At 35.0% G+C, this 27,693-nt stretch overlaps 2 protein-coding genes across 3 annotated transcripts; one reads left to right on the top strand and one right to left on the bottom strand.

Moving 5' to 3' along the window:
• Positions 1-157: 157 nt before the first annotated feature.
• On the bottom strand, positions 158-25,868 carry LOC117213809 (ankyrin repeat domain-containing protein 12). Of its 2 annotated transcripts, XM_033459498.1 has the most exons (8): positions 25,383-25,868; positions 23,601-23,798; positions 12,507-12,764; positions 4,444-4,577; positions 2,692-3,198; positions 1,377-2,438; positions 839-1,294; positions 158-600 (listed from the first exon to the last, which is right to left on the bottom strand). In XM_033459498.1, exons 1-8 carry the CDS (start codon positions 25,504-25,506, stop codon positions 421-423), a joined length of 2,919 nt encoding a protein of 972 aa, XP_033315389.1. In that variant the 5' UTR covers positions 25,507-25,868; the 3' UTR covers positions 158-420. The 2 variants fall into 2 exon arrangements, with proteins under 2 accessions (XP_033315389.1, XP_033315390.1); XM_033459499.1 differs by lacking the exons at positions 23,601-23,798; positions 25,383-25,868 and adding an exon at positions 13,228-13,639 and having other exon boundaries at positions 160-600.
• On the top strand, positions 13,773-16,053 carry LOC117213814. Its single transcript, XM_033459507.1, has 2 exons — positions 13,773-14,199; positions 15,365-16,053. The coding sequence occupies exons 1-2, from the start codon at positions 14,067-14,069 to the stop codon at positions 16,009-16,011; spliced, it is 780 nt and encodes a 259-aa protein (XP_033315398.1). The 5' UTR covers positions 13,773-14,066; the 3' UTR covers positions 16,012-16,053.
• Positions 25,869-27,693: the final 1,825 nt, after the last annotated feature.

Below are 27,693 nucleotides of genomic sequence, written 5' to 3'. Positions count from 1 at the left end.
GATACAGTACCAAATTACTAACTTTTGAGATTGTACAGTTATTGAATTTGTAAAATATTGCAAATCATCCGATGATATAATTTTCATGTGTTCATCCTTTTAATTATATAATGCGTTAATAAAACATATTAAGTATTAAACATAAACAAAAATAATTTATATAATGTGGTACATAAATTTTGAAAAGTTAGTTAAAAATATAAATATAATGTAATACATAATCTAATTAGAGTCAAATGTTTTTTAAATATAGCCTCCTTGTGTAACAATAGTTTTAAGAGCAGTACAATGTAATTTGGTAACCGTGCAAGAACGGCAAATACATTATTAAAGAGATCACAGATTATAATTATGTATATCCTTCGAGATTATTTCAAAGGAATGAGCGAAACGTCTCGAGTCAATTGTTATCACTATACACTAAGCTGGGAGTAAATCGAAGTCATCTGAAACATGCACCATCGGAACATGAATATCTTCTATTTGTGGTGTTGCTTTGAATTCACATAATCCAACTTCCTTTAATTTCCATTCCCAATCCATTCTTTGTACAGCATGTAATGATTCCGCTTCATTATGATGCCTGAGTAACATTGCTTCCTAAAATAGTAATTTTTTCTTTAATTTTATCCTAACTTAGATAAATCAATATTTAATGGAACATTTATCAATGTATTACATCTTATTAAACTGATACTCATGGAAAAAAGATTATCAGTCGGTTTTTACGTAACATGAATTAATTTAACCTGAATAATTAAAGACAATATATATATTTATAGTTGTCTAATCTATATAATTCAGGTATAAATATTATAATAACCGCTATAATTTTTACCTTAATCTTCTCCCATTTATCATCTACATCTTGTAACCAACTCAAGAATAATCTACCATTGTATCTACTCCTTGCGTTTCTATCTTTCTCTTCTTGTTCTGGAGTAATAACATTATAAACTTCCTCATCCTTTAATATCGTACAAACAGAGAAGGGAAGGGATTGATTGGCTAGAGCTCTAGCAGCTCTGCCATGTACTCTAAGGATTTCTTGTTCTACCGACAAAACTAGCTTTTCTTTTTCAACAACATGCTGCATTCTAAGACGATATCTCTCTTTTTCTTGTTCAATATACAAGTCCTTCATAGCGCCTTGCAATCCAACCGGAGGATTAACGTTGGGCTCTTTATTTGCATTCCCAGCTAACACGTATGTACAACGATTCATTAAATAATCTTTAAACCCCTGAGGTGGTTTTGGTTGAACTGGAAAAAGGCCTTTTCTCCTTCGTTCAATCTAAAAGAGAGAAAATGTACTTACGATATATTTTTTATAAAAAGAATTGTTGAAATATATTAAAAACGGCAAATATACGAACCTGTTTTCTAATGTTTAAAAACAATTGATAACAATTAGTAATTGGTTGGTCATGTGGATGAACTTCTGGACCCGTATTTGTTGCTTCAGATGCTTCATTAGAGGCAGCGGTAGCAGCTTGTTGTGCTTCTTTATTAGGTTTCATTTTTCTTTTTCTAGGATGAAGTTCAACCGGTGGTGCCGGGATGCCTACATTTGACGTCGTCGATGAGGTAGTAGTAGAAGTATTTTCAGAATTTTCGGTACCGCTATCTTTTTGACATTTTCCACTAATTTCGTTGTTTTTCTCGGATTTTTCTGTCATAATGTTTGTTTTCGAAGTCGTGCCGCAATTTGAGACTTCCGTTGAGGTATTTTTATTCGATTCAGAACCAGGAGTTTCAGGTGTTGGTGAATGATGCCTCTGTTGTGGTGATGAATTATTGGAACGATCCGTCGAAGTAGTTACTGGTAATGGAGACGAGTTCGAATAACTTCCATTTCCTGAAGAAGAGGAGGTTTCTTTCAAGGTTGCTGATCCATTACTCCCATTACCGGATCTATGTGAACTTCTCAACACTCTTTGGTGATGCGTTGATCTTTCTTCTCCGTGTAAGGCACCACTGAAATCTTTCTTATCCTCATTTTTTGTATTATTTCCGCTTTCTGTAGGACTCGTTGTTCCACTAGTGGATTGACTCTGTTCTTTATCCGTTGAATCATTACTGTTAGAACTGGCAACTACATAGGGCAACTGATGACTCCTATTAGATGTGCTCTTTCCGTTTCTATTGCCCTGCTCTTGCTCGGACGTAGTACTTTGTGGAATAACTATCTTCAAAGGTGGTACTTTAGGAGCTGAATTGGAATCTGATCCTTTAGACCGATCGTCCTCACCATCGGATTCTGGAGGTGCTGGTGTTGTTGTTTTAGAGCTAATCGTTGAACCAGACGGATTAGAAGGCTTTGGACTACTTGCCATTGAAGAAGTACTTGGACTTTTCCTGTCCGTACTAATCGAAGTTGTGTTTTGATTGTTCTTGCTCGATGTTGCGCCAGATCCTTGTTTTCCCGACTTTGTACACTACAAAGAAAGGAAAAATACTAGTTTAATATTAATTTATTACTAATTACAGCATCATTAAACAATTATCTTAAAAAAAAGAAACGAATGTGCAGCATGCATATATTCCTCTTAGCATCATAAATTTTATTTTACACATTTTGTCGTACAGTAATCAATTTACGAATGATTTCAGTTTGTTCTCATTTATTTCTTCCGCCGATTATATAAATAGTTTAATTATATATTTTATAGCTAATAATAATAAACAAACCTTTTCTCCAGTATTAGCGGAATTTCTACCAGTGCTTTGTCTTCCAGTGGTGGTGCTTTTTAAATTTTCTTTCGCAGGTTCTGAATCTTTTCGTTTCTTCCGACGAATCTCTTCGTCCTGTTCCTCCGCATTGTCGCTTTCAAACGCGCGCTTAGACGAAGGCGACGCTGAAACCGCAGGAGCATCATCGGTAGTAATCGATGCGGTCGCTGTTTCACCAGAAGATGTTGTCGCACTACCAGCAGTAGACACGTTGTTACCACTACTCTGACTCCCTTGATTGTTAGCAGACTTGTTACCATCTTTATCTTTCTCGGGATTAGGATTCGGCGACGAGCTTGCACCCCTAACTGGTGTTGGCTCTTTCGAACTTTTGAATTCATACACGTCGCCACTGTCACCGGTAGATGATGTGTTTCCAGAGGTACTGGAGCCCGAGACGGCATTCACGGTCCCTGACGAGACGTTTGACGACGTCTTCGACGAAGTTTCCATTTGACCTTGATTCTGTAAATGCATGTTTAAAAAATGATACAATTTCTTGACGCAATGCGCAAATCATACACATTCTTTATCGTTACTACAAATAACGTACAATTTGTAAAATACAAATACTTTTTTGCTTGTTAGCATTTTACACGTTATCGTATATTCCATTATTTCCAATGTAAGTATAATATTTATCGTCATACTTCTTAACAATGACCTCGGTACTGTTCGCTAATCGATGCGCATCTTTTAAACGTCATTCTTACAAACCCGTATTTAAACGAGTGGCAAAGTTAATTTGCGTTAAGTGTCAGCGAAAACTTAGAACATTAAGTAAAAAACATCACTAATATATTTATTGAGTACATCGGTTAGTGTTTTTCTTTTTATATACAATTCCTATTAACAAGTCTTAACTATGTACTATGTATTTTATACATCATCGAAGCTCCTGTGATTGCTTTGGTCAGTTAAATTGAATTAACGATTGTTTCTTAATGTCCCAGGTTCTCGTAAACATAAAAATTTAACGTTATTCGTAACGATCGTTCCAAACCACAGATTTTCATCGAAGAGACCTATCAAGTACTAAAGTACACACACACGCACACGAACACGCACACGCATACACACACACCAGCATATACAAGGTGTCCCAGTATTAATGATACAACCGACGAGAGGGTGATTCTATATGAAAAAATATATCGGAAATATAAGATAAATATTTTTCATTTGACGTTTTATTTTCGCGGAAAATCGACATTGAAAATTCGTTTAGCATATGTGAATCTGGCTAGTTACCGATTAGCTAGAAGTAAACAATCGGCAGAAGATTGTTCTAAATGTGAAAATGTGTAAAAAATTTGGGATACAATTTCTCGATTTAAGGTCTCATTTTCAATAAAATAAAGCTCAAACATATTCAGTTAAGAATTGGCCCGGTACGCACGTCTGATAAATTTTCAAATTTATGTGTCTCTGAAACAAAGAGTCTTATGAACAAATTTTATTCTACATCTTCGACTCGTTTTCACAGATACAATAACTCCTATCGATTATTTACTTCTGTCTAATCCGATTCAATCAGCCAAGTTCAACTATACTCGATAAATCTACAAACTCGTTTTAAACGAAGCGTTATATCTTATTCTATATTTTCTATTTGTATTCCCGCATATATATAGAATCAATCACCTTGTTGCCGATTACCATCAATAGCGGGACACCCCGGTACATATTCACGTATGTACATATGTATACCTGTGCGTTTATGCCGCCTTGACGGGAGTTAGTAGCACCCCCTCCTTTCTTTTCATCCCTCGCTCCTCGCACCTGGTTGAGCCGAAGCGTCACCCTCGGCGAGCTTCCAGACTGCCCGGTTCCCGATCTATCGACTGTGGATAAAAGAAAATGCCGGTTAATTGCAAGAACAACGACGAAATAGCAGGGGAATGAGTTTCCACGAAACCAGTATTCCTCTGGCATCGAGGGAGAGATGGAGGATGGTTGAAGTTGAAGGAACCGAGAAAAGAGAGAAAAAGAAATTGATAGAAAGAAGAGGACGAAATAGAAGGTAAGTGAAAAGGAGAGGAGGAAACCATTCGAAAGAAAGAAGGACAAAGATGGTAAGAGATCCAGAGAGGAATGAGCCGCTGCTTGCTATCATTGAGGGTACGGCCGTTAATCACAGGGATCCCCGGGAGAACGAGTTCCTCGAGGAGAGTGAGGGGCATCCCGATCCGCGATCGATTCATTAGTGGCCTTTAACCGAACGATCGCGTTACAGGAAGGCATGCCATATTAAACCTTTTATTCGCTTGGTTGCGGTACGCGATCAGTACAATAAGCGAAATTTATCGACCGATGGAATCGAGATTAATCTTTCGAGTATTTTATTTTCGAAATTTCTGTCGTGTTGTAGTAATCAGTTATTTATATATTCATTATTTATTTTAGTTAATTGATTAATTGTACATCGCCTTATATATTTTATATATTTTGCCCTGGAAGTCGAAATAATTTAAAATACCGTAACATTTAATTTTTGCGAAATATTACATCATATTTGCGCATCTTTTTTTTAATAATGTTACTCGGGTCGTTCGTGTTGTTGAACATTTTGCAGTTCACGAAATGTACCTTATCTTTATCTTATTTATCATTCTAAAAAAGTAGTAACGTAACTGATAAAATTGATCAATGGCTGTCATCGTGACAGTCAACGTGTTAATTATTTTGTTCCTATAAATTAGTTGTTCAGAAATCTCACTCTTGTATGTACATGAACGTGTATTACGCATATCAATATTTACAAAAGCATTTTACAGAGCAAGAACAATTTATCATCGAGTAGGATAATTTTCGGACTTTTGCACGATTTGATGGTGAAGGTTAGATCGTTAGAAGTCGGTAAAGTTTAGCGATCGGACTATCTCAGTTAGAGAGTCAAAGGCCAGAATACCTCGATTAAGTGGCAAACGCAAATGGAATACTAAAATTATAGTGTACGTGACAAGCGTACGTTCATTAGGTGTACGAAAGGATCCATCGCGAGATACAATTACGTTCGCCAACATAATCGTATTTTAACGGGCGGAATTGGCCCGAGAGATTCGCGAGCCGAGCGGGAAAACGGATTCCGTGGCGTAGCAATAATACGAGGCTTGTCCCGGTGATTTCATGGAACGCTTGTTTCGAGAGATTCTAGGATACCGTGCAATGTTGAAAGCGATGCTGACGCAAGCACTGCTCTCGATCAATATATAATTAAATCTACGAGTTAACGCGAACGTCACTCTATAATTGCAGAATTCAGGATCAATACCTATACCGAATTGCATGAAAACGTTGCACGTTTAATATCGATTCCACTCTAAGATAATCTCTAAATAGCATCGTACTTTTATTAAGATCTCTTTCGTTTGGTCATTGATCGTAGTTTCCCCTCCCATCTGCACCATGTTCCTTCCTCTCTCTCTCTCTCTCTCTCTCTCTCTCTCTCCCTCTCTCGCTCTTTCGGAAGAGGGAATTGTGCCAATGAAACTTGGCGCTTGCGAATAGTGTATCCCAAAATACACCAACTTCGCTAGTCAATGAATTCGTAGTTGTTCGCCGCCTCTTACAACGCTGACGATTCACGGAAATGATTTCACCGTATACAGATGCCTTGATGTTTTTTAATTACTTTAGAAAATTCCGTTCGACTTGATCGCATCGGCCGAAAAGAGTATTCTGATTCGTTTTTAAACCGTTTAGTAGATCGGAAGACGAAGGTCTTGCGACCACTTACGGTGAAATAAAAATATGAATTTAAAATGGAAATTACTTTGTTTATTATTGCGCGTTGGAAGAATTCTATACATAAGTATACAAATAAAGATTGTTTTGCTTATTGTTACGTATAGAGGGAATTCTATACGTTACTTTTATAACGCATGCCCAGTAAAGATGCCTTGAAAATTGAAAGTTGTAACAGTCTTTAGCCCGAGTAATTAAAAAAAAGCCTTAAAGTATTATGTTTCACATGAATTATCGCGTGATGTTCCGCCACTGGAATCTACAAACAATACCCTCGAATCACAGTAGGCACATAGTAACGCTTCACATTAGTCGATGCTCCTTTTAATCGATCGAAATTGAAACAAATATGTTTATCGCTAGTGTCGCGGCTACGCACGTAGCACAATGTTAGGTTGTTGCATAAATATAGCGGGATTGTAAATTAAACCATTAGTCAGCGACATCGATTGATAATAACCGCACCCAAAACCCTACCCATCTTATAGAAGACCTTCAATTTTAGACTGCAAAAATCATCTGCGTATTGATATATAAAATTTCCTTATACTGAGTTCTCCTTTCGTTAGGATAGGCGTTTTGAAGAATATGTTCGGGATTTGAAGTGGTCGTCCGTTTATTACTCGGACAACAAATCTACCTTTTTTGGGAAAGTCCGAATTACCTACTTCCCAAAGCAGTAAACCTTACAATGCGGACCTCATTAAGAGGTTAAAACACACCCTAAGTGCCCGATGGTAAGGTAAAAGGTAAACAGGTGGCAATAGCAGAGGATATGCGCCCACGAGAGTACACAATTAAATCATGGAAAACCCGGGGACGAAAAATCAGTACATAAGGACGAAACGAAGTTTCTGGTGGCAGTATCCACAACATCTTACAACAGTCTTCATGAGAACGTTAATCTCTTCTTGTATACTAAAAAGTGCAAATAAATAACCAAACCATACTACTACTTGATATATTTAATTTATCTACACCTTGAGCGTTAATGTCGTTCAAGGTTCGCGATATTAACCGATCTATTACAATCTGACTGATTGCCTGTTAGTTGAGAATTCGCAACATATCGGTCCTTCGAGCTGGATTAATGAGGTCCGCGTCGTAAGGTTTACAACTTGGGGAAGTAGGCAATTCGAACTTTCCCAAAACAGGTATATGTGTTGTCCGAGTCATAAACGGACAGCCATTCCAAATCCCAAACAGAATATTATAAAAAGTTGTTTAAAGATTATAAAGACTCATAAATCTGAATTTTTGACGATAGATACACATATTTATAAATAAATAGGATAAGTAAACTAATTATAACAATTAAACTAAATGAATAACTTTTATATGAAACTAATAACACTTAATGCGCGCTTTAACGGACTTATTATTCGACCTAATAAAATCTATGCATCGTATGAAAAATAGCAAATTGTGCAATTTCAGAATCTGTTTTCCAGATTGCGTGCTATATATATACAATCTTTCTAAATACATTACAAAAGGAGAAGTAATTCTGAATTAATGCAATACGATTCTAAATGAAATCTCGGACTTTTTATCTCCACCGTATGTTGCGAATTACTGTTTTCACTCTCGAAACATGTAAACTTTAACACCTGACCGATTTTATGACCTCCCTATATCTCTCTCAAAGGCATTACATATTTATGGAACTTTCTTACCGAGAAACGACGATAAGCAAATATCACAGTGTATCCGACGTACGTGCTTCTCGGAATGCAACGTATATTATTTCATAGTGTGTATGTACATATGTACACATATACGCTCCGCCCTCCCACTTCCTGCGCGATAGAAGAAATCTGTCTTCAAGGGAGTGAATCATTAATACGTTAAAAAAGCTATCGAGCGAGACGATTTATCAATCACGTCGTACTAATCGAGATGATTATATTTCACGATTCGCTAAATACATGTATTATGTAAATATCACGCGCTCAGAATAACATGTAAATTTCCATAAAACGTAATCACGCGCAAGAGAAGTTAACTATAATATTGACGTTCGACAGATCAAATATTGAAAATCGATGAGATAGCTGAAAAGATAAGATTTATAAAATACACGCGGAATTGTTTTATATATCGTTGAAGGAATATACTAGAAGTCGTTTATTCTGTTCGCTTTCGTTCCTGACCTTGCAAAACACAAATCGAGAGTTAGTTTTTATCCGACGAATGAAGATATCATACCCTTTTTGACCGATAACGAAACGCGTTTTATCGGATATTGTTTGCAGGAGAAGTTCATTAACTTGTAGCAACAAAGATAATTGTACAATCGATGACAATTATCTTTTGACATACCACACAAATCATTGCATTAAAATTATATATAATACTTCACATATACATATATATACATATATACATACATATACATATATAATACACAAAATACATATATAATACTTCAATTAATTCAATTAAACGTAAACGTCTTGCATAAGTATATAACATTGTTTCTATCTTTCTGCTTTAAGAAAACAAATATATATACGTAAAAATGTATGTACATATTATCGTTCTTGAAAACATTATTATACCGCGATTAAAACAAGATTTGCAGATGAACAGTTCGTAATGGCCGATCGACTAGTGAAGTACTGATCTAAATCCAATTATCGATCAGCTCAATGACAAAATGTTACAACGAGAATCAAGGTCAACCGAGATACTGCTCTGTAAAATGTCGTTGTTTCCTCCTACGGACTATCTGTCAGTTCCTATTGCGAAAGATTAGCATATCGTTAAGCTGAAGTTTAAAAGATTTCAGCTACATTGAAAGCGAGCGTAGCGAACATGCTATATCATGTTTCCAACATGTTCCGCGAAATGAACGAGACAAACTACGCAACCGGTTTTGTTCCTCGCTATGCACGTACGTTTAATTGTCGCGGTTAAACATTTCCTAGTCTTCGATTTGACTTTGTTAACGACCAATAAACTGCGAAGACTGCGATATTGACACGATTTTTGCGTTAACGGTTTCGACGTAGAAGCCTGCAATATTAATCACAAGTATAAATCATCTAGATCAGAAATTTTCAACCAGTATGCCGCGGAAATACTTAAAACCATGTGATAAGTTAATTACATTTATTATTATGCATTTAGTCACTTACACTGTCAAATAAATAAGTGATAACAACCAGTGCAACAAAATCTATTCGGTGTAAATGCCCTTACTTGTACCAAACATAATTTTGGAAAAGATTGAAAATCACCGATTTAGACACCTGTATCTTATCCGGAATTGTTCAAAATAATAATTCAACTCCTGACTTTAGAAGAAAAAGATAAAGAAACAAAAAGGTATGCGATATTGACACGATTTTTACGTTAGCCACGGTTTCAACATAGATGACCACAATATTGAATTATCAATTGTGAATATAAATCATTTAGACTTCTGAATCTTAAAATGTATACTTGTACCAAAATCATTCAACACAAAAATTCGGTTTCCGATTACAGAATTAAAAGACAAACGAGACGTAAATAACCCAAGGTAGCTTGTTAGAAAATGGTGCGCTGTTGCAATAACTGCAACACAGACCCCTTTCGGAGGTACGATCACCCTAGTGGTGTCGATGGACGCAGCCCGCGAGCGCAAACGTGTCCAATGTACTTGCCAGTCAGCATGCTCGCTCGCTCGCTCGCTCGCGCGCTCTCTCTCTCTCTCTCTCTCTCGCACCTTCTCCCTCTTTTTCTCCCCCTTCTCTCACCTCGTACAAGTCTGCCTTTGTCCCTCTCTCGTTCGACAGCAAAGAGAACAGCAGCGAAGAGATGTATTCCAAGGTTCAGCACTCCTGGTTCGCGACTGACGCTTCTTTCTAGGTTGATATCGAATGTCGTCGGTAAACGGGACGTCGACTCGATGGAACGACGCACGTTAAGAGAGTAGAAACACGCGCTAAGCCACGTGGTCGACGGTACTTGCTGGTAACGGTACTTTTGGATCAAACGATGGCAGCCAGAGTGTTTCGAACGTGTACAAACGTAACCACGAGCGCATACCTGCTCCCGCGACGGACCACCAACTAATACGGCTCCTGACGATACAATGATTCTCGATTGATAATCGCGGAATAATATAATGGGCAAAAAAGGACAATGTGACGATCGAGCGTAGAATACAAAAAGTATACAGGCCGACGAGAAGTTCAGTAACCGTCGAAGCAGCGTGTGTACACTACTGCCACTCGTACGGCTCCCACACAACGCGCTAGAGCGAAGACACTGACGATGAGAGAGCTAAGAGAGAGAGGAACCGGCTCGCGACTGTGTCGCCGCGTCTCCGTCTCGACCAACTTCTACCAGGCGCGGCACTGCATCGCGCGCACGATACCGACGCGTCACTACTGGGGAATGTCACGTCTAATTAAGTGCTGTTTCTGCATCGCCCGCTATTATTACCGATCGGTAGTGATTGCACGCTCACGCGTGTCCATAAGCTATACGAGCGATACACATTGTACGCGCACGCGCGTATAGATAGGTTACGATCGTATTAAATATTTATCATGCGCTTATGTGTGGTGAAAAGAATAATCTTGCTAATTGCCACGATCTTGTATGTGTTTCACAATGCACCGAGTACATATTGCATCCGATAGGACAATTTTTCATGATACTCTGATGTTATGGTAACAGAGATAAATGGAAAATTTTTCTGTTTTGTAGTTCTATCTTCAGTTTTTGAATAATTTGTATAATAATACAGGATGCAAAATGATTTGTCTACTTTCTTTATTTTTCCGGCTATGAATTCAGTTTCGCAGTTGAAAATATTTATTAGGAATTTAAATAATATTCTTATATGAAAATTTTCTGAAGGTTGTTTTATGAAAAAAGAAAACATATATAAACAAAATAAAGATTATTTTTGCATCATCTTTTTAAATGTATCTATTCTATATGTAATTATCAACTTCAATATACATATAATATAAGATTGTTGTAACGTGTGGTTTTTAACTATGTTTTCTTTTTTTTTACGTCTTTATTACATTTATCAAAAAGAAACTTGTTAAGAGCTATGTCGGTAAAGTCGGTTTTTATTATATCGGTAAAACGATACAGCAAAATGCATTAGTAGTTATCAATAAATAAATATTAGTAAGTATGAACACATGAAATCTTTTCTTAACTTTAACATATCTTTTTAATTAATCGTTTTATTTTTTAGTATAAAGAATAAAGATAAAGAATATAAAAACATTTTATTAATTGTATTAATTACATTGTTAGATAATGAAAATGACTTTTGTGAATTTATTTAAAATTATCATTTTAAAGCATTCCAAATAATAATATTATCAACTAAAACATTATGTCGTCAAACATACATTACTGTGGATGTGATTACATATGTATTACTAATGTATACTTACATATGTATACTAATTGAATTTAAAATTATTTGCACATCTACTTTATATATTTAAAAAATATTCATTTTTTTCGATATATTCAATATAAAAGTACTTATGAGAGAACTTAGCATGCATGAAAAGATTGAATTCCATGTAAGAATTAAACTTCAATTTTAAAAAGTAGTAAAAAAATAATATCAGGGCCTTTTTGCATAATTAAACTGATATTATTTACAAAGTGTCATAAATAATAATTTGAATTATTGTCTTGTGTAAAGAAACTTAGTAATATAGAGTAAAATTCTACAAGTGATTGTACTAATTACAAGCCAGCTAATTGTTGTCCGACAACTTATCATTTATCAATTCACTAATATTATTAGCAATCTATAGATATTTATACAATATTATTTTTATGAATACAACTAAAGGAATGTAGTTTAAACAGAGAATAATATTAAACTTTAATAAGTTCACATAATTTTATATACTATATGCATTCTGTGCATTTTTTATCTAGATTTTTCATAAATACGTAAACATCTGTCTATCTAAGTACTTTAGTACACTATAATCTTAGTAAATTATTGTGCAAATAATATCAGTGCATAAGAAGATTGCATATAAACTCACCTTTATTTTGCGGTGGTGTCCTCCGCATCTCACAGGGGGCTCCACTGTCCTCAGCAACGTGCGGTGCAGCGGCTGGCGCACTTCCGGTCGTACGTTGCTGCTGTTGTTGAAATTGAGAATGGTGATCGTAAATCTGCAGTTGCTGTTGCTCTTGTTCTTGTTCCTTTGACGGCGCAGATGCGCTTGTTTCAGCCGGAGAGCATGGGCTATCAGGGGCAATTGCTGTACTTTCATCAGGTGAACTCACACCTGTAATATCTATAGTCACAAATAAAACAGAAATAAAAGCTTATGGGCGTGCTCTTCCAAAAATTGCTTCAAACATGTCAAATGTCTAGACGTCGATAAAATATAATACAGAATATAGGAATAATGTAACTGTGGTTCAAGGTAAACGTTTGGTAGAATGTACACAATAATTTCTAATATTTGGATTATTTGATCAACATTCTAAGGGAAGTAACATTTCTTTCTCCTTCTCCCTTCGTTCTATTAGAATAATATTTTCATTACATTTAAGGTCTACGTAGTTTGTCAACACGATATGGACAATTAGGACACTTGACAAATTAGCACAAATTTTCAGTCTCGATATATACACACACTCTCAACACTTCCCTAAGATATTTAATTAGTATCTTCACAATCTCGTGTGTACATGTCTAAACAAAATTCCGATTGCTCTACCACAGTACAGTTCTTATAACAACGCACAACACACCTGATTAAACGACAATTAATTGGCAAGAAATGACTCCTTTTTCGAGAGGAAAGGTTTCGAAAGATCCAACAAAAGTTTCGATGCTTCGAAATGTAACGGATGAGCTATCATCATTCTCAGTGTCTTCTAAAGCTTGATATTATAGGCAATGCTAAATCTTCTGTTTCAACTCATTCCCACAAATGCTTTTGACCGTACTGATATTTGATCACGTTCTTTTCTTTTTTTTTTTTTTTTTTTTACAATAAACAGGTTCTTTCTCGATCTCCTTTTTTCTTGCAAGACCGATTGTCACGCCGATCTTGACGATTCAAAGGCGGTCAGGGCGACATCTGTCGGTCCGCCGGGGGAAAGTCCGTACGTGTACGTGCTCGACGTGCACGCGAACACGGCCCCTCGCGAACTAGAGGCCATGTTGCGTCGCTATGTCGACGATTGGCTCCGCCTTTCCCCGCGACCCCCCACCAACGGTGAGCCAAGAACGTTCTTTTTCGCCAATCGGACGCGGGCTGATCCCGCCAACGACACAGTCAGTCGTGCGCTCTACAAGACGGTGGTCACAGTCACCATTGCATAAAAGCATGTGGCTGTATTCGCTATGATATCTGTATACGAAGGCGGACACATCCTATAGCTATATCCTGTATCTGCACAAGTGTCGGTGGCAGCATTTCCTCACGTGCCGCTTCTGCGCTTCAGCGCTTAGCACACCAGTCATGAACGGAACCGTGCCGTAACCGTTCCGTGTCTGAACGGATAACATAAATTCACCTTGACATGCATTTATTTCAGGCAGAATCTTGCTAGTGGACGAACGTGTAATCTATCTATATTTTATAATGCACAACGAAAAATTAATAGAATTAGTCAGGTACTATAGTTTTTTATACAATCAGGAAGATAAAAGTTATAGTGATAATGATAAAAAGGATGCTGCCTGGAAAGAAATTGGAAAAATGCTAAATGAACCAGGTAGGTAACGTATAATCAGATTTTATTTTCCCTAGTGGAATGAATATTATCCACGTGTTCTTACATCTTAAGCTATGTATAGGGAGTGCGAGGCTGACTCGCGAGACTGCCTCGGGAAGAGTCAATGATTCGTTTAGATGCGTATGGAAGATTGAGACGACTTTATCGAAAGTGTAACTGCAGCGTACTCTGCCTCGCTTGCTTGCCTCGCGTATTCTACGTTATTACATGAGGCAGCTATCGGTTGAGGCAGCCTCACGGGTCAGCCTCATACTGTCTGTACATAACTTTATAATTTGTTTTTTGTATGCAACTACTTAATATTTCCAAATTCATTGTTAAAGAAGTCCTTAAATGTATCTCTAATATAAGACGCTACAGAAGTATTACTAACACCTTGCAATGGAAGATTTTGCTAAGACGAAATTCTTCCTAAAGGTTCCGCAGCTGATAGTTGAAAATTGTGAGATGTAATATAGTTGTGTAGAATATAGGTCGTTGAGTAATAATTTTATCCGCATGTTCTGGACTTAATTGAATTTTTTCCTGGTATAGTTTGAATTTTTGCATTAAAATTCAGAAAATATTTTTCTGACACTCTTCTCGCTTGTGGATGCCGATAATTATAATGCTACTTAGCGGGATTATCGAGTTACGGTTTCGAATATTACGAGGCGCTTCGGTACATTATGTTTCTTATATATTTTTCTAATTTTGAATTACAAAATATTCCGCCATCGCTATTCTTTCCGTACGATCCGATATCAACTCCTATACATTTATAATTGGCATTTACTAAAGCTAATAAGATAATAGAAAATGCTTCTTTGCAATTAAAATGAACCCGCTGTTAGGTGATGTAACAATAATCATATGCTTTTCCCTTAAAGCATGAATATAATTAAGAAAATTCCGTTTTCCGAAATTCATCAGTTATTGTAAGCCACTTAACCTGACTGAGTATAGCGATATACTGTGGACAAAGGGTATTTAATTATTGCCTTGTAAACCTCAATTATATATGATAAATGAAACAGCAGTATGGCCTAATCGGTAATCGAAAATTATGAATCACTGGTCGCTAGAAATCTGGAAAACAGCATATATTTTAGCTCTAATTACTGTGACACCTACGATAGTTGTTAATTTTCTTCAACTATTCTAGCTAAACATTGCAAAAAACAATGGAACAGTTTGCGAGATAGTTTTCGCAGATCACTAAGGAAAAGGAAAGATACAAAAAGCGGACAAGCCGCAAATAAAATTAGAAAATGGAGATACGAAGATGAAATGTTATTTTTAATTCCATATATGAAGGAAAGAGAAACTATTACCTCAGTACAAGTACACGTCAGTGACGAATCTAATGATGAACTGGATGACGTCAATACGACAGAAGACAATAGCAATTTAATAGAAAGATCATCATCTTCTAAAGTTAGCGACATACCAATAGAAACATTCAGAAGAAAGATGAAAAGAGAACCAGCAACAGCAGTATTAATGGATTATGCTTCAAGTAATACTAATAGGACCGTAAATGAAGAACAACAAACTATGGACGACATAGATTTATTTTTTAAAAGTATAGCGTTAACTGTTAAAAAACTATCACCATACAATCAAATAATAGCTAAAGCTCGCGTTTCCTCTGTGATATCCGAATTACAAATACAAGAACTTTCCAATACAAATCGCCAACATTTTTCATCAGAGTCACTAAATTCATCAGCCGTTTCAACACCCACACCGTCACCATGTACACTAGAGTCACTACAAACGATCACTCCACAGCAACCAACCAACACTTAAATAAATTCGATGCACATATATAGATAAATAATTTAATTTTTATATGCTTTTCATTAATAAAAAGATTTACCTCAAACATACTGCTTGCTTTTCTCTTGGACTTATACCTTCCTTGAAAGTTGTATTGTTTTTTTCGTGGAATTTTCTATTTTCCCTAAAAGAACATTTAAATCGTGCATAGACATTCTGATGTGTAGGAAGGTCTTTTCTTCATCATCCATTAACTGTTTGAATACTTTGTGAATTATTTATTTTAATAAGACAGAACATAAGTGTTACGAAACTTTCAGACTGGGTTCACACAGAGGTATACATATGATAGATACTGAATAGACATATTCGTTTTGTTTATTTTGGCAATGATAGGTACTTTTCGTACGAAGGTGACAGATAAAACATTGAAACACATGGCGACATACATACGGTACGCAGCTCGCGATACGCATACTTCTGTGTGAAACCGGCCTTAGTGACCAGTGCAATAAATCAAGATGGCCGTGTGCGTCTTCTAAAAACAGGAGAAGGGTCGCCATCGACAAAAACAAACCTTTTAAAATCGTTGGATGAAATCAGCGATATTTACGATCGTTACGTCTGTAAAGCGTTGGAGAGATGAACAAATGAGATATGGGAAAGGAAGCAGGAAATAGGAAACAAAGTAAGTACAGACTGGTTGAAAAAGTGAAAACGTGATTCGGTAGAATGCCAAATTGCCATGAGGGCTGATGAGGGCAGACTCAGAGAAAAGACTGGCATGTTTGGTCGACGTGTGGCTTACTAGTGAATACGAGAGGGACGAGACATGCTCTTAGGGTATTTGCACACATGAAAAGCAACGTTTACTTTAAAGGCGATAGACTAGTATGATTGTCGTGACCGCTTTATTTTTTTTCTAGCATTTTTTTCTGATTAACTATCTCGAGTATCACGAACCACTTGCCTGTTTGCCAGATATGACAAAAATGGCAGGAAAGTCTAAGACAATAATATTTTTATAATATCGAGTTCCACCTCTTTTATCTCTTCCTTTCACGTTGTGGTTAGTATCAAGTATATATGTACGTAGTCTGGTAAATAGCCCGGTAAACGTTAATTGAATGATTTTGTGAAAAGTCAAATTTATCAATATTTCAGAGGATATACTATTTTTTAGGAGTATGTAAATGTTTTTCTAAATAGATCGCCCATGTAGAGGGATATATTGCAATTAATTGCAAGTTAAATTATTGCATATTATATTCTTTACCAATTTTCGTTTATTATATTTATATTCTTGTCTGCTACTCTAATTCTCTCTCTTTCTCCCTGTCCTCAATTATTTAAAAATATTAACACAAAACCGTGGGTACGGTTCTAATATAGTAGCAATTATGTAATAATATAAAATGAAAGATTACTAAAATTTTAACTAAACGTTCAATTAAGTATTACAAACACAAATTTTTCTAATAAATTATATTTTTTACACTTTTTACATATTGTAGTATATGTAGTACATATTGTTATAAAAAAAAATTTATGAAAAGAATAGATAAAGGAAAAATAAATAAGTAAAGAGCTAAAAAGGAATTAAAGGAAAGAATGTAATCTTATTATTAAATTCTAGAAGAATAATAACCAATAGAAGCGTCTCCAAGAATCTGTGTGTTCCATTTAGACAAAGGGAAAAAAATGCGATGCTTTCAAGTAATTGATGTTCTCTCAGTGTATTCACAAAAAGATTCGAATCTGAACGTCCTGTGAACTGTCATGTTAACTTGACTAGTGTACGATCCTTGTCGAGGAGTTGCGACATTCGTTGGTTTTCTTCCCGATCGATATCTCCGCCGTTAGAATAAAGCTGGCCATTTACGAGCAAAGATGGAACTCGTCGTGTTTCAAGATTCTAGACTTTTATTCTCGTTCCTTTCACACCGCGTGTTTCATTGGTAAAACACATTTCCTGTTTATCAACGGTCTGACATTCAACGAACGATAAAATGCTTTATCCCCACCGCTCGTGAGAAACAGAAAACGCGAATAACTGAACAGTCGATGGCGTGCGAGGTAATAGAAGAAATCCTTGGACGATTAATATCGCGAGGAAAACGTTTTTCAAGGTTTCGCACTTGAAATTTTCAGCCGATGTGATCTTGCGATAAACACGAACGTGATAATTTCGATTATGCAAGGATCGTGCAATAGTTATACCGCGTTGTCTATGTTCGTTGATTAGAAATTTTTATATAGAATGACATTAAAGCAATGAAAGTATAGTACTACTCGTTTACCTGACATTAAACGCGCTTGAGATACCTGGCAATAAGGTATTAAATTCTATAGATTGATTCATTAGAAACATCTGCTTCGAAATTAGGAATTACTGCAGGTTAAACTGAATCGGTCAAGGCATACCAGATACTCAAATTATTTTCCTAATAACTATTATGGATCAGGGTACGAAATTCTTTCTCTCTTTCAAGTATTCAGATCCTTTTTGGGGTACATACATACACACATATATGGTGGGACATTATGTGACTTTGGGATTAAGAATTCTAGGCATTAAGAAGGGGGAGGGGAGCACTATTATGTCGAATTTAGAATGCAATGAAACATACATTTTTCTATCATATATTAGGTAATTTGTAGTAATAATTAAAATATAATATAATAATATATGATATTATATATAATATTACTTTGAAGAATGAGAGGATGAGTGAGAGTTAAGTTATAAATGTTGTAAATAAAATCTATTGCTTGAACTTAATGTTGTATATAGTATATATATGCATGTATAATATATGTAATATTACATTATATAAATATAATATAATAAATAATTGTCATAAAAAGAAACTCAATATATTCGAAATGATTTTCGAAGTATGTATTTGGAATAAAATATTTCTGTTATTTCGATTAATTTCCAAGAAATGTAATCTTTTGCGGTCACTTTAAATGGTTCCATCCGTTCAGCGAGCACGTTAATTCCGAAAAAAGAAAAACAGGGAAATAGTTCGGGTTTCATTTTGCAGTGTTCATTTTCAACAACTTGTTAAATACATTCCTTATAACGGGACGATATTTATTCATATCAAACGAATGTTCCCATTCTAAAATTGTTTGCAGCAGACGAGAATAATCAGACATCTGATATTTCGCTATTCGAAATGTAGCGTGACGAAAAGATTTCATGTACATACTATCTCGACATACATAATTCGCGGATGTCTTAGAAAAGGTGTCACGTAGGTACAGATGGCGTCATTTTGTTTTCGTGAGAGAACACATATGGTTACCACCAGCGAAAATAAGTTCGGAACAGACGCGACGCGACGCGACGTCGCGATAAACAAGCCCGTCATTTCTTGAGTGGTATATCGGCTTTAAGACACGGGCGGCGCCCGATACCGCCTTCTCCTTCTCTGACCAGTCTGATGAAAACTGCATTCACTTTAATTACATTACTGACTGGAGATTCTACTTCAAAACTTTAGTCAATTTTACACGGCGACATAAATATCTCAAAAAAAAAAGAAAAAAAAAAAGAAAGGAAAGAAAAGAAAACAAGAAAGAGTAACAAATTCCACGACATTTCGTACCTGATATATACATAAAAGCATACATATAATAGAGATATACGGAAGACCGAATGCTGCTATACAAAATCGAAAGATCCGGATAAAAATCAGTTCTCGTAGCTCTATATATATACGTACATGTACATTTGTACATACATACATCTTCCTGGATATACACATGTTATAATATTTTTAACTAGTGTATTATTTTGACGTATCATTGACGTTTGTATGAATATCTTTTGCGTTTAGTACGTTGACCTTTTCAATAGGTTATTGTGTAAGCGAAAATGTCATTTGAACTTTTTAGCGTTAGATAGGATGTTTGTATATATGTATGAAGAAGTTACAGAAAATTATATACGAGTTTGCGAGGAATGAAGGTAGAACATACCAACAAAGGATGTTTCCGATGTATGCACGTGTATAGAGTTACAGAAAATTATATACGAGTTTGGTTCGAAATAAATGAATGACTATATTGAGTAGATATTGGTAGTGACTATATATAATCTTTGTATACGTGAGTCCAACGCCCACTGGTATTAAAGATTACTTCCTCAAGAATGCATGGCACGGCACAGCGGTACACCGAATCTTCAGCTTTAAAGCCGAGTTCGAAATTCTCTGTGGAAACATTGGATTTGTCGTCGGCATCGTCTCGCAGGTAAGCCAGGGCCGAACTTTCATTAAAAATGACCACCATTGTGAAAACACTTAAGGAAAGTGAATTGTTTCACAAAATGGTACAACTTCAGAAAATAGATTATAATATTCATGAAGATATTGAATCTTCTTATGATTTTCAACATTTTTTGCATATATTGTTGAGATTTAAGGAGAAAATTTACAATAAGAGCAAAAAAAAAAAGAAATAAATGTAATACGATTTTATGATATTTCAAAAGAAAATGAATTCTATTTTATGATTTCGTTTATTATATCTGTTAAATGATTATTCTACTACTGGGTAAACGAAGTCATTTATTATTGTCGTTTCAAGCATTAACAACTAGATGATTCTCTATATATAGCTATATAACTTTTCTCGTCTGAAAAAGAATGAATTTCTTGTACATTATCTTGTAATTAAAAATCGTCCCATTATAAACATTATTTTAAATGTTCAGTTAATATTTACCAATATTCACTTAAAAAATTTATATTAAATATTGTAAAGAGAAATTGCATATTTTAATTAATTGAGAACAATCTGAGGGAGAACATCTTCCAGGGAGACATTCTTCAGTAGTTGTGCTACTAAAAATTGTTTTAAATAATTTTAACATTTAAAGGAAATATTCTTCAAGTCTTATCATCAACTTCAAAGTCATGCCATATATTGCGGTTCTTATGTCAAATAATCTTCCTAATATTACCAAAAGAAAAAGAGAGGGCAAAAACAGGGGGCAAAAAGAGAGAGAATGAGAGAGAACGTGGTACATTTGATATTAAAACAAAAAGCTATATGTAGCATTATTATTATAAAATTGAGAATTATATACGCAATATTTGTCCTGCCTTAAACATTCAGATATTTTTAATATATAGGTTCTGGTATTAAAACTAATCAATTTTCAGGAACTATAATCAAATCAACTATCGGGTAGCTTGTATCATTTTCTAACACAAAACTACAATATTCGTCATCAATACAAAAAATACTAATAAAGTCAGTTATCGAATACTTTCTTCCAATATTATACATTCCGAAAATATGATTTAGCGTTTAATACAATTCCACCCTTAAATATTGTCTAAAATATAAACGCCGAAAATCCCAGACCTATAGCAATCGGAGATGAAAAATTATGTGGAACAGTGCGGCCCTGTCTCGAGTATTGATCTGTACGAGAGTTGTCTGCCGCCCCTCCCAAGCCCAACGCTGGATGTTTCATCCCTCCGCAACCCCTGAACAACAAGGATGTCGTGCACCTGTGACTACAGTGTTGGTGAATACCCTATTACATATATATAGGTATCTTACGCCGAGGAGACATTGTCTTCGCACGGTAGGTATTAGGTACACGTAAGTACATGTGAGCTTACGACTTGACTCACCATTCGCTCTCCACTTCCACTATAACATTATGATATTCTACGGCCTACGGCATCATTCAAATTCGACCTTCGCGTTATGGAATAGTTTCAATTTTGTCGGAGATTGGAGCCCACTTATGCAACCACGTAAGATACGCTAAAAGGGAAAGTGACCAACGGAGTTATTCCTAATGCCGAATCCACACTTGCTAGGACTGTACACAAACAGGTCAGGCGTTTATTTACCAAATCGCTTAATTCCACAAAACAAAAAGTAAAGAAAATCGATAAAATTATAAAAGATAAGCATAACATAATCACAAGTACTTTGACACTAAAATTTCAAAAATTGTTTATAGTGAGGTTAACTACTTTGGCCTGTGAACGACTCAATTCGCGAGCTGCTCGCAGACTGTTCGTTAAATGGAGGCAACGTTGTAATGATCTTGAAGCTCGTGAGCAGGATATAAGCAGATCTTTCGCAAATAAGCCCTTTAATATATGTATTGCTTTCTAAACGGTATTCGCTGCTCGTTGATGAGTTCGTTGCTCGCAAAAGTTTCCACAGTGCCTGCGAACCGTTGTGTGAATCTAGCACCAGCTGCGTGCTGTTCGTCTTGCGTATTATTTGAAGGGGCATCGTATCAATGGTTGCTCGTATCAATGCAGTTTTTTTAAATATTTCTTTCCCCATTTTTTTTTTTTTTTAGTTAATTTGTACACCTGATCAACTAAAATATGATGCTGATTGGCGATTACTGTTTTGTGACGTGAACACATCTAGTATATAAAACATTTAATAACCAGAATATCTTTTTATCTACTTGCCTTATTTCGGTATTGAAATGCATTATATTTAACTGCTATAAATAGCAAAAATTAATACGTTTTAAAGCCTTCACGATTTCTTAATTAAAGTTTGCGCTTCACCCTCGTGTTAAATTTTTATAATCGCATGAAACGATGTTTATATGGTAAAACAAAATTTCATATTAATATATGATCAATCATGAATATTAAAATAAGTACAACGATGGGAAAATATTTTATATATGCATTATGATTCAAAACAATTAATTAAAAAAATGAAAAATGGAAAGAAGAAGCTGAAAAAACTTGTTAGTTATGCCTTGTAAGTAGCTTGTTCCATCTGTTTCTTCGACCTTAAAGGGTAATGGGACGAAACGGGACAGAGAAAGGGTAGCCGAGCAACGAAGGTGGATTGTATATGAATGAACCCGGACCCGCTGACTTCCTGCGTTTAGGAAGGTCGTGCACCGTCGCTTTCATTTATTGACGAGAATCTCTACTCTACTCTCTACTATACACAAGAACGAACGGAGGTGACCGACCCCGACAATGTTGTCTTTCGTTTAAAAGAAAACTTTCTGGCTTCTATCACGCTATAATTATGTACTGTGTATGGAAGAGATAAAGTGAGAGATATAGTTATAGAATCGGTAAAGTGTTAATGTTAATGTTTACATGTTTAAGAGCTAAAACAACTATTTTAGACATATAAGGGGAAATAAGAAGCTTGGATTCTCATTTAGAACCATATGGTGTCAATTCAGAATCGTTCTTTCCTTTCTGATATACATAAAAAAGCTAATTAGGGGTTCTAGATACGGATTCTAAAAATATACAATTTACTATTTTTCGTATAACATATATATATTAAAAAATATAGATATACCAATTAACGATTGATTTTTACTTACTGCGTCTCTTTTAAATAGTAAACATAAGTACATCGTATTACGGGATATATCAAAGAAAAAGCTAATTGCTATTCATTGACGTTAGAAATAATAATACAAGCATCAAGAAATACGGTTATAAATTATAACGATTACTATAGGGTTTATGTTTGAAATTGCTATGAACGAAAATGGGATGATATGGGATTATATGTCTATAAATAAAATAGAATAAAATAAAATAAAAGTGGGGTGAAAAACAAAAGAACTGTAGTTTACTTACCATTTCCTTCCTTAGCATTGATATCATAACCATTCACGAGCATCTGCCGCACTCGAAAATCTTCTTTACGATTGATAGACGCCTGAACTGCCGATTCCCCATTTTTGCTCGTCCAGCGGCCCTTTGATCCTCGCTGTTGCAATGATGATGACCTTGAAGTAGTATTTGATGCAGTTGTGTTCTCTGTTCGATTTCCGCCTGAAAACAAATAGATGAGTTAGATCTTTTATGAATCATCATTTGCTAAATCATGTAACGCGAAACAAACACGCAAAACTCTTGCTTGTAAATTATACAGGGTGGTTGGTAACTGGTGGTACAAGCGGAAAGGGGGTGATTCTACGCGAAAAAAGAAGTCGAAAATATAGAATAAAAATTTTTTTTTTCTTTAATTTTTCCATCGAGACAACGATCTACGGTGAGATCCGTTATAACGGGACATGATAAAGTGCACGCGTACAGAGCGAAAATTCAAAGTCAATTTTCTCGAAAACAGAGCCTCGAACGAAAAATTTTTATTCTATATTTTCGACTTCTTTTTTCACGTAGAATCATCCCCTTTCCGCTTGTACCACCAGTTACCAACCACCATGTATAATAACCAATAGAAAAAAACATACATTGCAATTTAATTATTATAACGTTACCTTGGGTGTTCGTCTATTTACTTGAAAAAAATATTGAATATATTATTAAGTGTCCCTTCAATATATAAAGAAAAATAAATATTATTAAATATTAATAAATATTATTAATAAATAAATATTAAATGTTATAAAATTCGGATATGTAAACTGGAAAATGCCAAATACGTACAAAGTAATGGAATTGATCAGCTACGTTATATATACACTTTCTTTCTGTTTTTTATTAAAAACGAGTTTTAGCCTCTCGTAAGTCTATAGGCCGTAATAATTACTGTTAAATGTACAATCATTTAACAAATATACAAAAATAGTGTGCTTAGAATTAAAAGTTTAAATGAATTACATTATTTCTAATACTTAATCTTAAATCTAGCGTTTAATCTTCGGTCATTTGAATTCACTCTTAGTTACGGTTTTACATATTACAGTCGCGTAGTTACATTACCTATATGAATATTGTAGTTGCAACAAGTTACCGGCAATCGGTGTTGCTGTCAGGTCATTTCTCTTATGGCGGGAACTCGAGCGCACGTCAATTATTTACATTAACATAACCCTCTCTCTTTCCTTTGTTAAAATTGGAAGGCGCTATTTGCCGCAGCAGAACCGCGGGAACTCGACTAACATAAAATTACGTGGTTGGCAGGCCTGAATGGAAAGTACAGGCGGGCAAAACTCGTTCGCGCGAAGTAACTAGCCCCGATTTCGCATTGCAGTTTGTTTCGATAAAATGAGCAATACACAGCAGAAAACTATGTGCCTATCGGGAGGTACAAAACTGCGTAGTTCGCGCGAGTGTTACTTATCAGTGTACCAATAAAGAAATAAACACGTAAACTCGCGATCAAACAAGTAATCCAGCTGTCAAGTACATTCTTCGACTAACCTATGTACAAAGTAACGTAAAGTTACGTTGTGGTGAATTTTATTGTCAACTAAGTACACCTGTGTAAACATAAAAAGAAATAAAAAATAACTCGTCCGAACGCATGAAAGATGTTCAGCGTAAAAGGTGTATATGCATGGTGGATCACATGGAGCATTATTGTTTGACCATCGACAATGTGTTATGTATTTCATCAGAGTATTAAATTGTGCATGTGCTTGTGTTTGATAATGTGTTCCTTCTTCTCACCTGATGCTATTTCCTGGGAGGTCATTTGAAGAAGAAGCGCGAGCTGTTGTCGCTCGGACATCCGCGCTGGGTAACCGCGGAAACGACTGTTACCGCCTGCGGGCATTCCGTCTTCATAACTCATGTAACTTGAACACGAAAACGCACGTGGAGGATTTCGGTGAGCTCTCGAAAGAAAGGATACCACTGAGGAACGGACAGGCGTCTTTGTTTTCTAGACTTGCGGTGGTTTGTCACGAGCAGAGATAACCTAAAATCGCACAGTCGGTTCACGCCATTTTGACCTACCGAGCGCGCACAGATACGTGAATCGACAGTCACGCGACACGTACGCAACCACACGCGCCAAAACTGTTTTCATTCGACGAACACTGTGAATTGTCGCTTGTGATTTATGCACTGTTGTTTCCCGGGCCGATGGTTTGATTTCACGACGCGGCATGTGTGTGCGTGCTTCTTTCGAAAACGAGATTCGCGACACACTACTCGGAACACAGTGCGCAATATGACGCAACGTTTGTGTGTATTTACAGTTGGTATCTCTGTCGGTAGCGTGTATCGCGCCAATATTCAAATCAACATATTTAGTAAACTGCGGATCTTTAGCTAAATTTATATTTTTGAGAATTTTATTAGAGAAGTAGAATCTCGGTAGAAAATTGCTTTATCTACCAAGTATTACAGAGAGCGTTATACCTTGGACAATTCATATATTTTCTCATATTATGTGCATTCCGCGCAATTTTGAAATTCCAAATTTCGTATAAATGCATAAAAGCTCGCAATCTAGTAATTAGTAAATTATGAATTTTTATGTGAATTCATATCCTTCGGAATATGATCTAATAAATTAGATTTATGTAGAGAAATTTTTTACTTATTAAATACTATAATATTTAATTATTATGATATTTATATATTTTTTATATGTATGTATTCTATACATTTTCTCACCTTCAAGTTTTCTTTAAATGTATAAAAATCCGCGGTCTAGTATTAAGACAGTTTAATATTTGATTAACAGCAAAAAATTGTAACAAAAAGAATGATAGAGATGATTTTGTTTTAGTCGAGATAAGAATGATATATCTCAGCTAATAAAATATACTCATATAACTTTTGTGTGTTTTTTTTAATAAAGAAGATGGGTTTACATACTGTATCACGTATCATTCAATTTGAAACTTATAATGGGAGTTGTACCGTACAATGAGTAAAATTGCATGTACATTGATGAAATAAATAGTCAATACAACCAAATGAAAATTATAGAAAATTTGGGTACTATAATTATCTACTATAGCAATTTCGATCTAATAATATAATAGGCCATGTAGAGCCACCACATACATATACATATATATTAACTTTTTTTTCCACACTGTCCACCATAAATAGGACAATAAATTGAACTACACACACATTCTTATCGCTGCCACACATGCACATGTCCATTTCATACTATTTCGCATCTTGCGTTTATTGTAACGACATTATAATTTAATTATGAATAATGATAAGAACACATCGTTTAATTGTATCTAACGCAGTAGCTATCTACCAGTAACATTATAGAAAATACATAACGACTTTCTTATCGTCAGACCGATTACATACGAATTGTTACTTGTTAATTGACATTTCCAATACTGCGAATTGCACGCGATTTTTTTTTGCTGGTGTATAATTACAATGTTCAATATTTTCAACGTAAAAAGAAGAATATTAATTAAAAAAAGAGACATTCTGTGGTATTCACTTGTTTGATTTATTTTGAAAGGAAATATTCTGATTTAATTTACTTAATCATTTTATTAAATTTGGGAACAAGCTTTTCAATTTCACTCATACATTAATTAATTATTCACCGTATCGCAGATGTTTCAATATATTAATATACCTCAAGAGAAAGAGAGAGACAATTGGTTGTCATTTTTCTTATGTTTTCATTATGAATGGAGTATAAACAAAATTATTTATAGTATCATTATATATGTATTAAAAATAATAATACAAAAAAATTATAAATAATTTGGCCATTGTTAGGTATCAAAATGTGCATACATATTATGTGAACTTTAACAGTAATAATTATAGTAATCTAGGATCTTAAACAATCGATATTTTAAAAAATTGTAAGGAAATTGCAAAAAAGTATATTTCATATAAATATAACATTGGATATAACTTTAATGTGAATATAATTCCAAATTTTTATCAATACAGTAATTTAAACAAAAAACTATATCCCTGAATTTTTAGAATTTTATTTTATTTTTTACTGATCCTTCGTTGCAAATAAAATGATCGA

This window comes from Bombus bifarius, unplaced genomic scaffold (genome assembly GCF_011952205.1).
Source record: "Bombus bifarius isolate JDL3187 unplaced genomic scaffold, Bbif_JDL3187 scf7180000009125, whole genome shotgun sequence".
Lineage (NCBI taxonomy): Eukaryota > Metazoa > Arthropoda > Insecta > Hymenoptera > Apidae > Bombus > Bombus bifarius.
The sequence above is the reverse complement of the archived record's forward strand: the minus strand, read 5'-3'. Positions and strand labels throughout refer to the sequence as shown.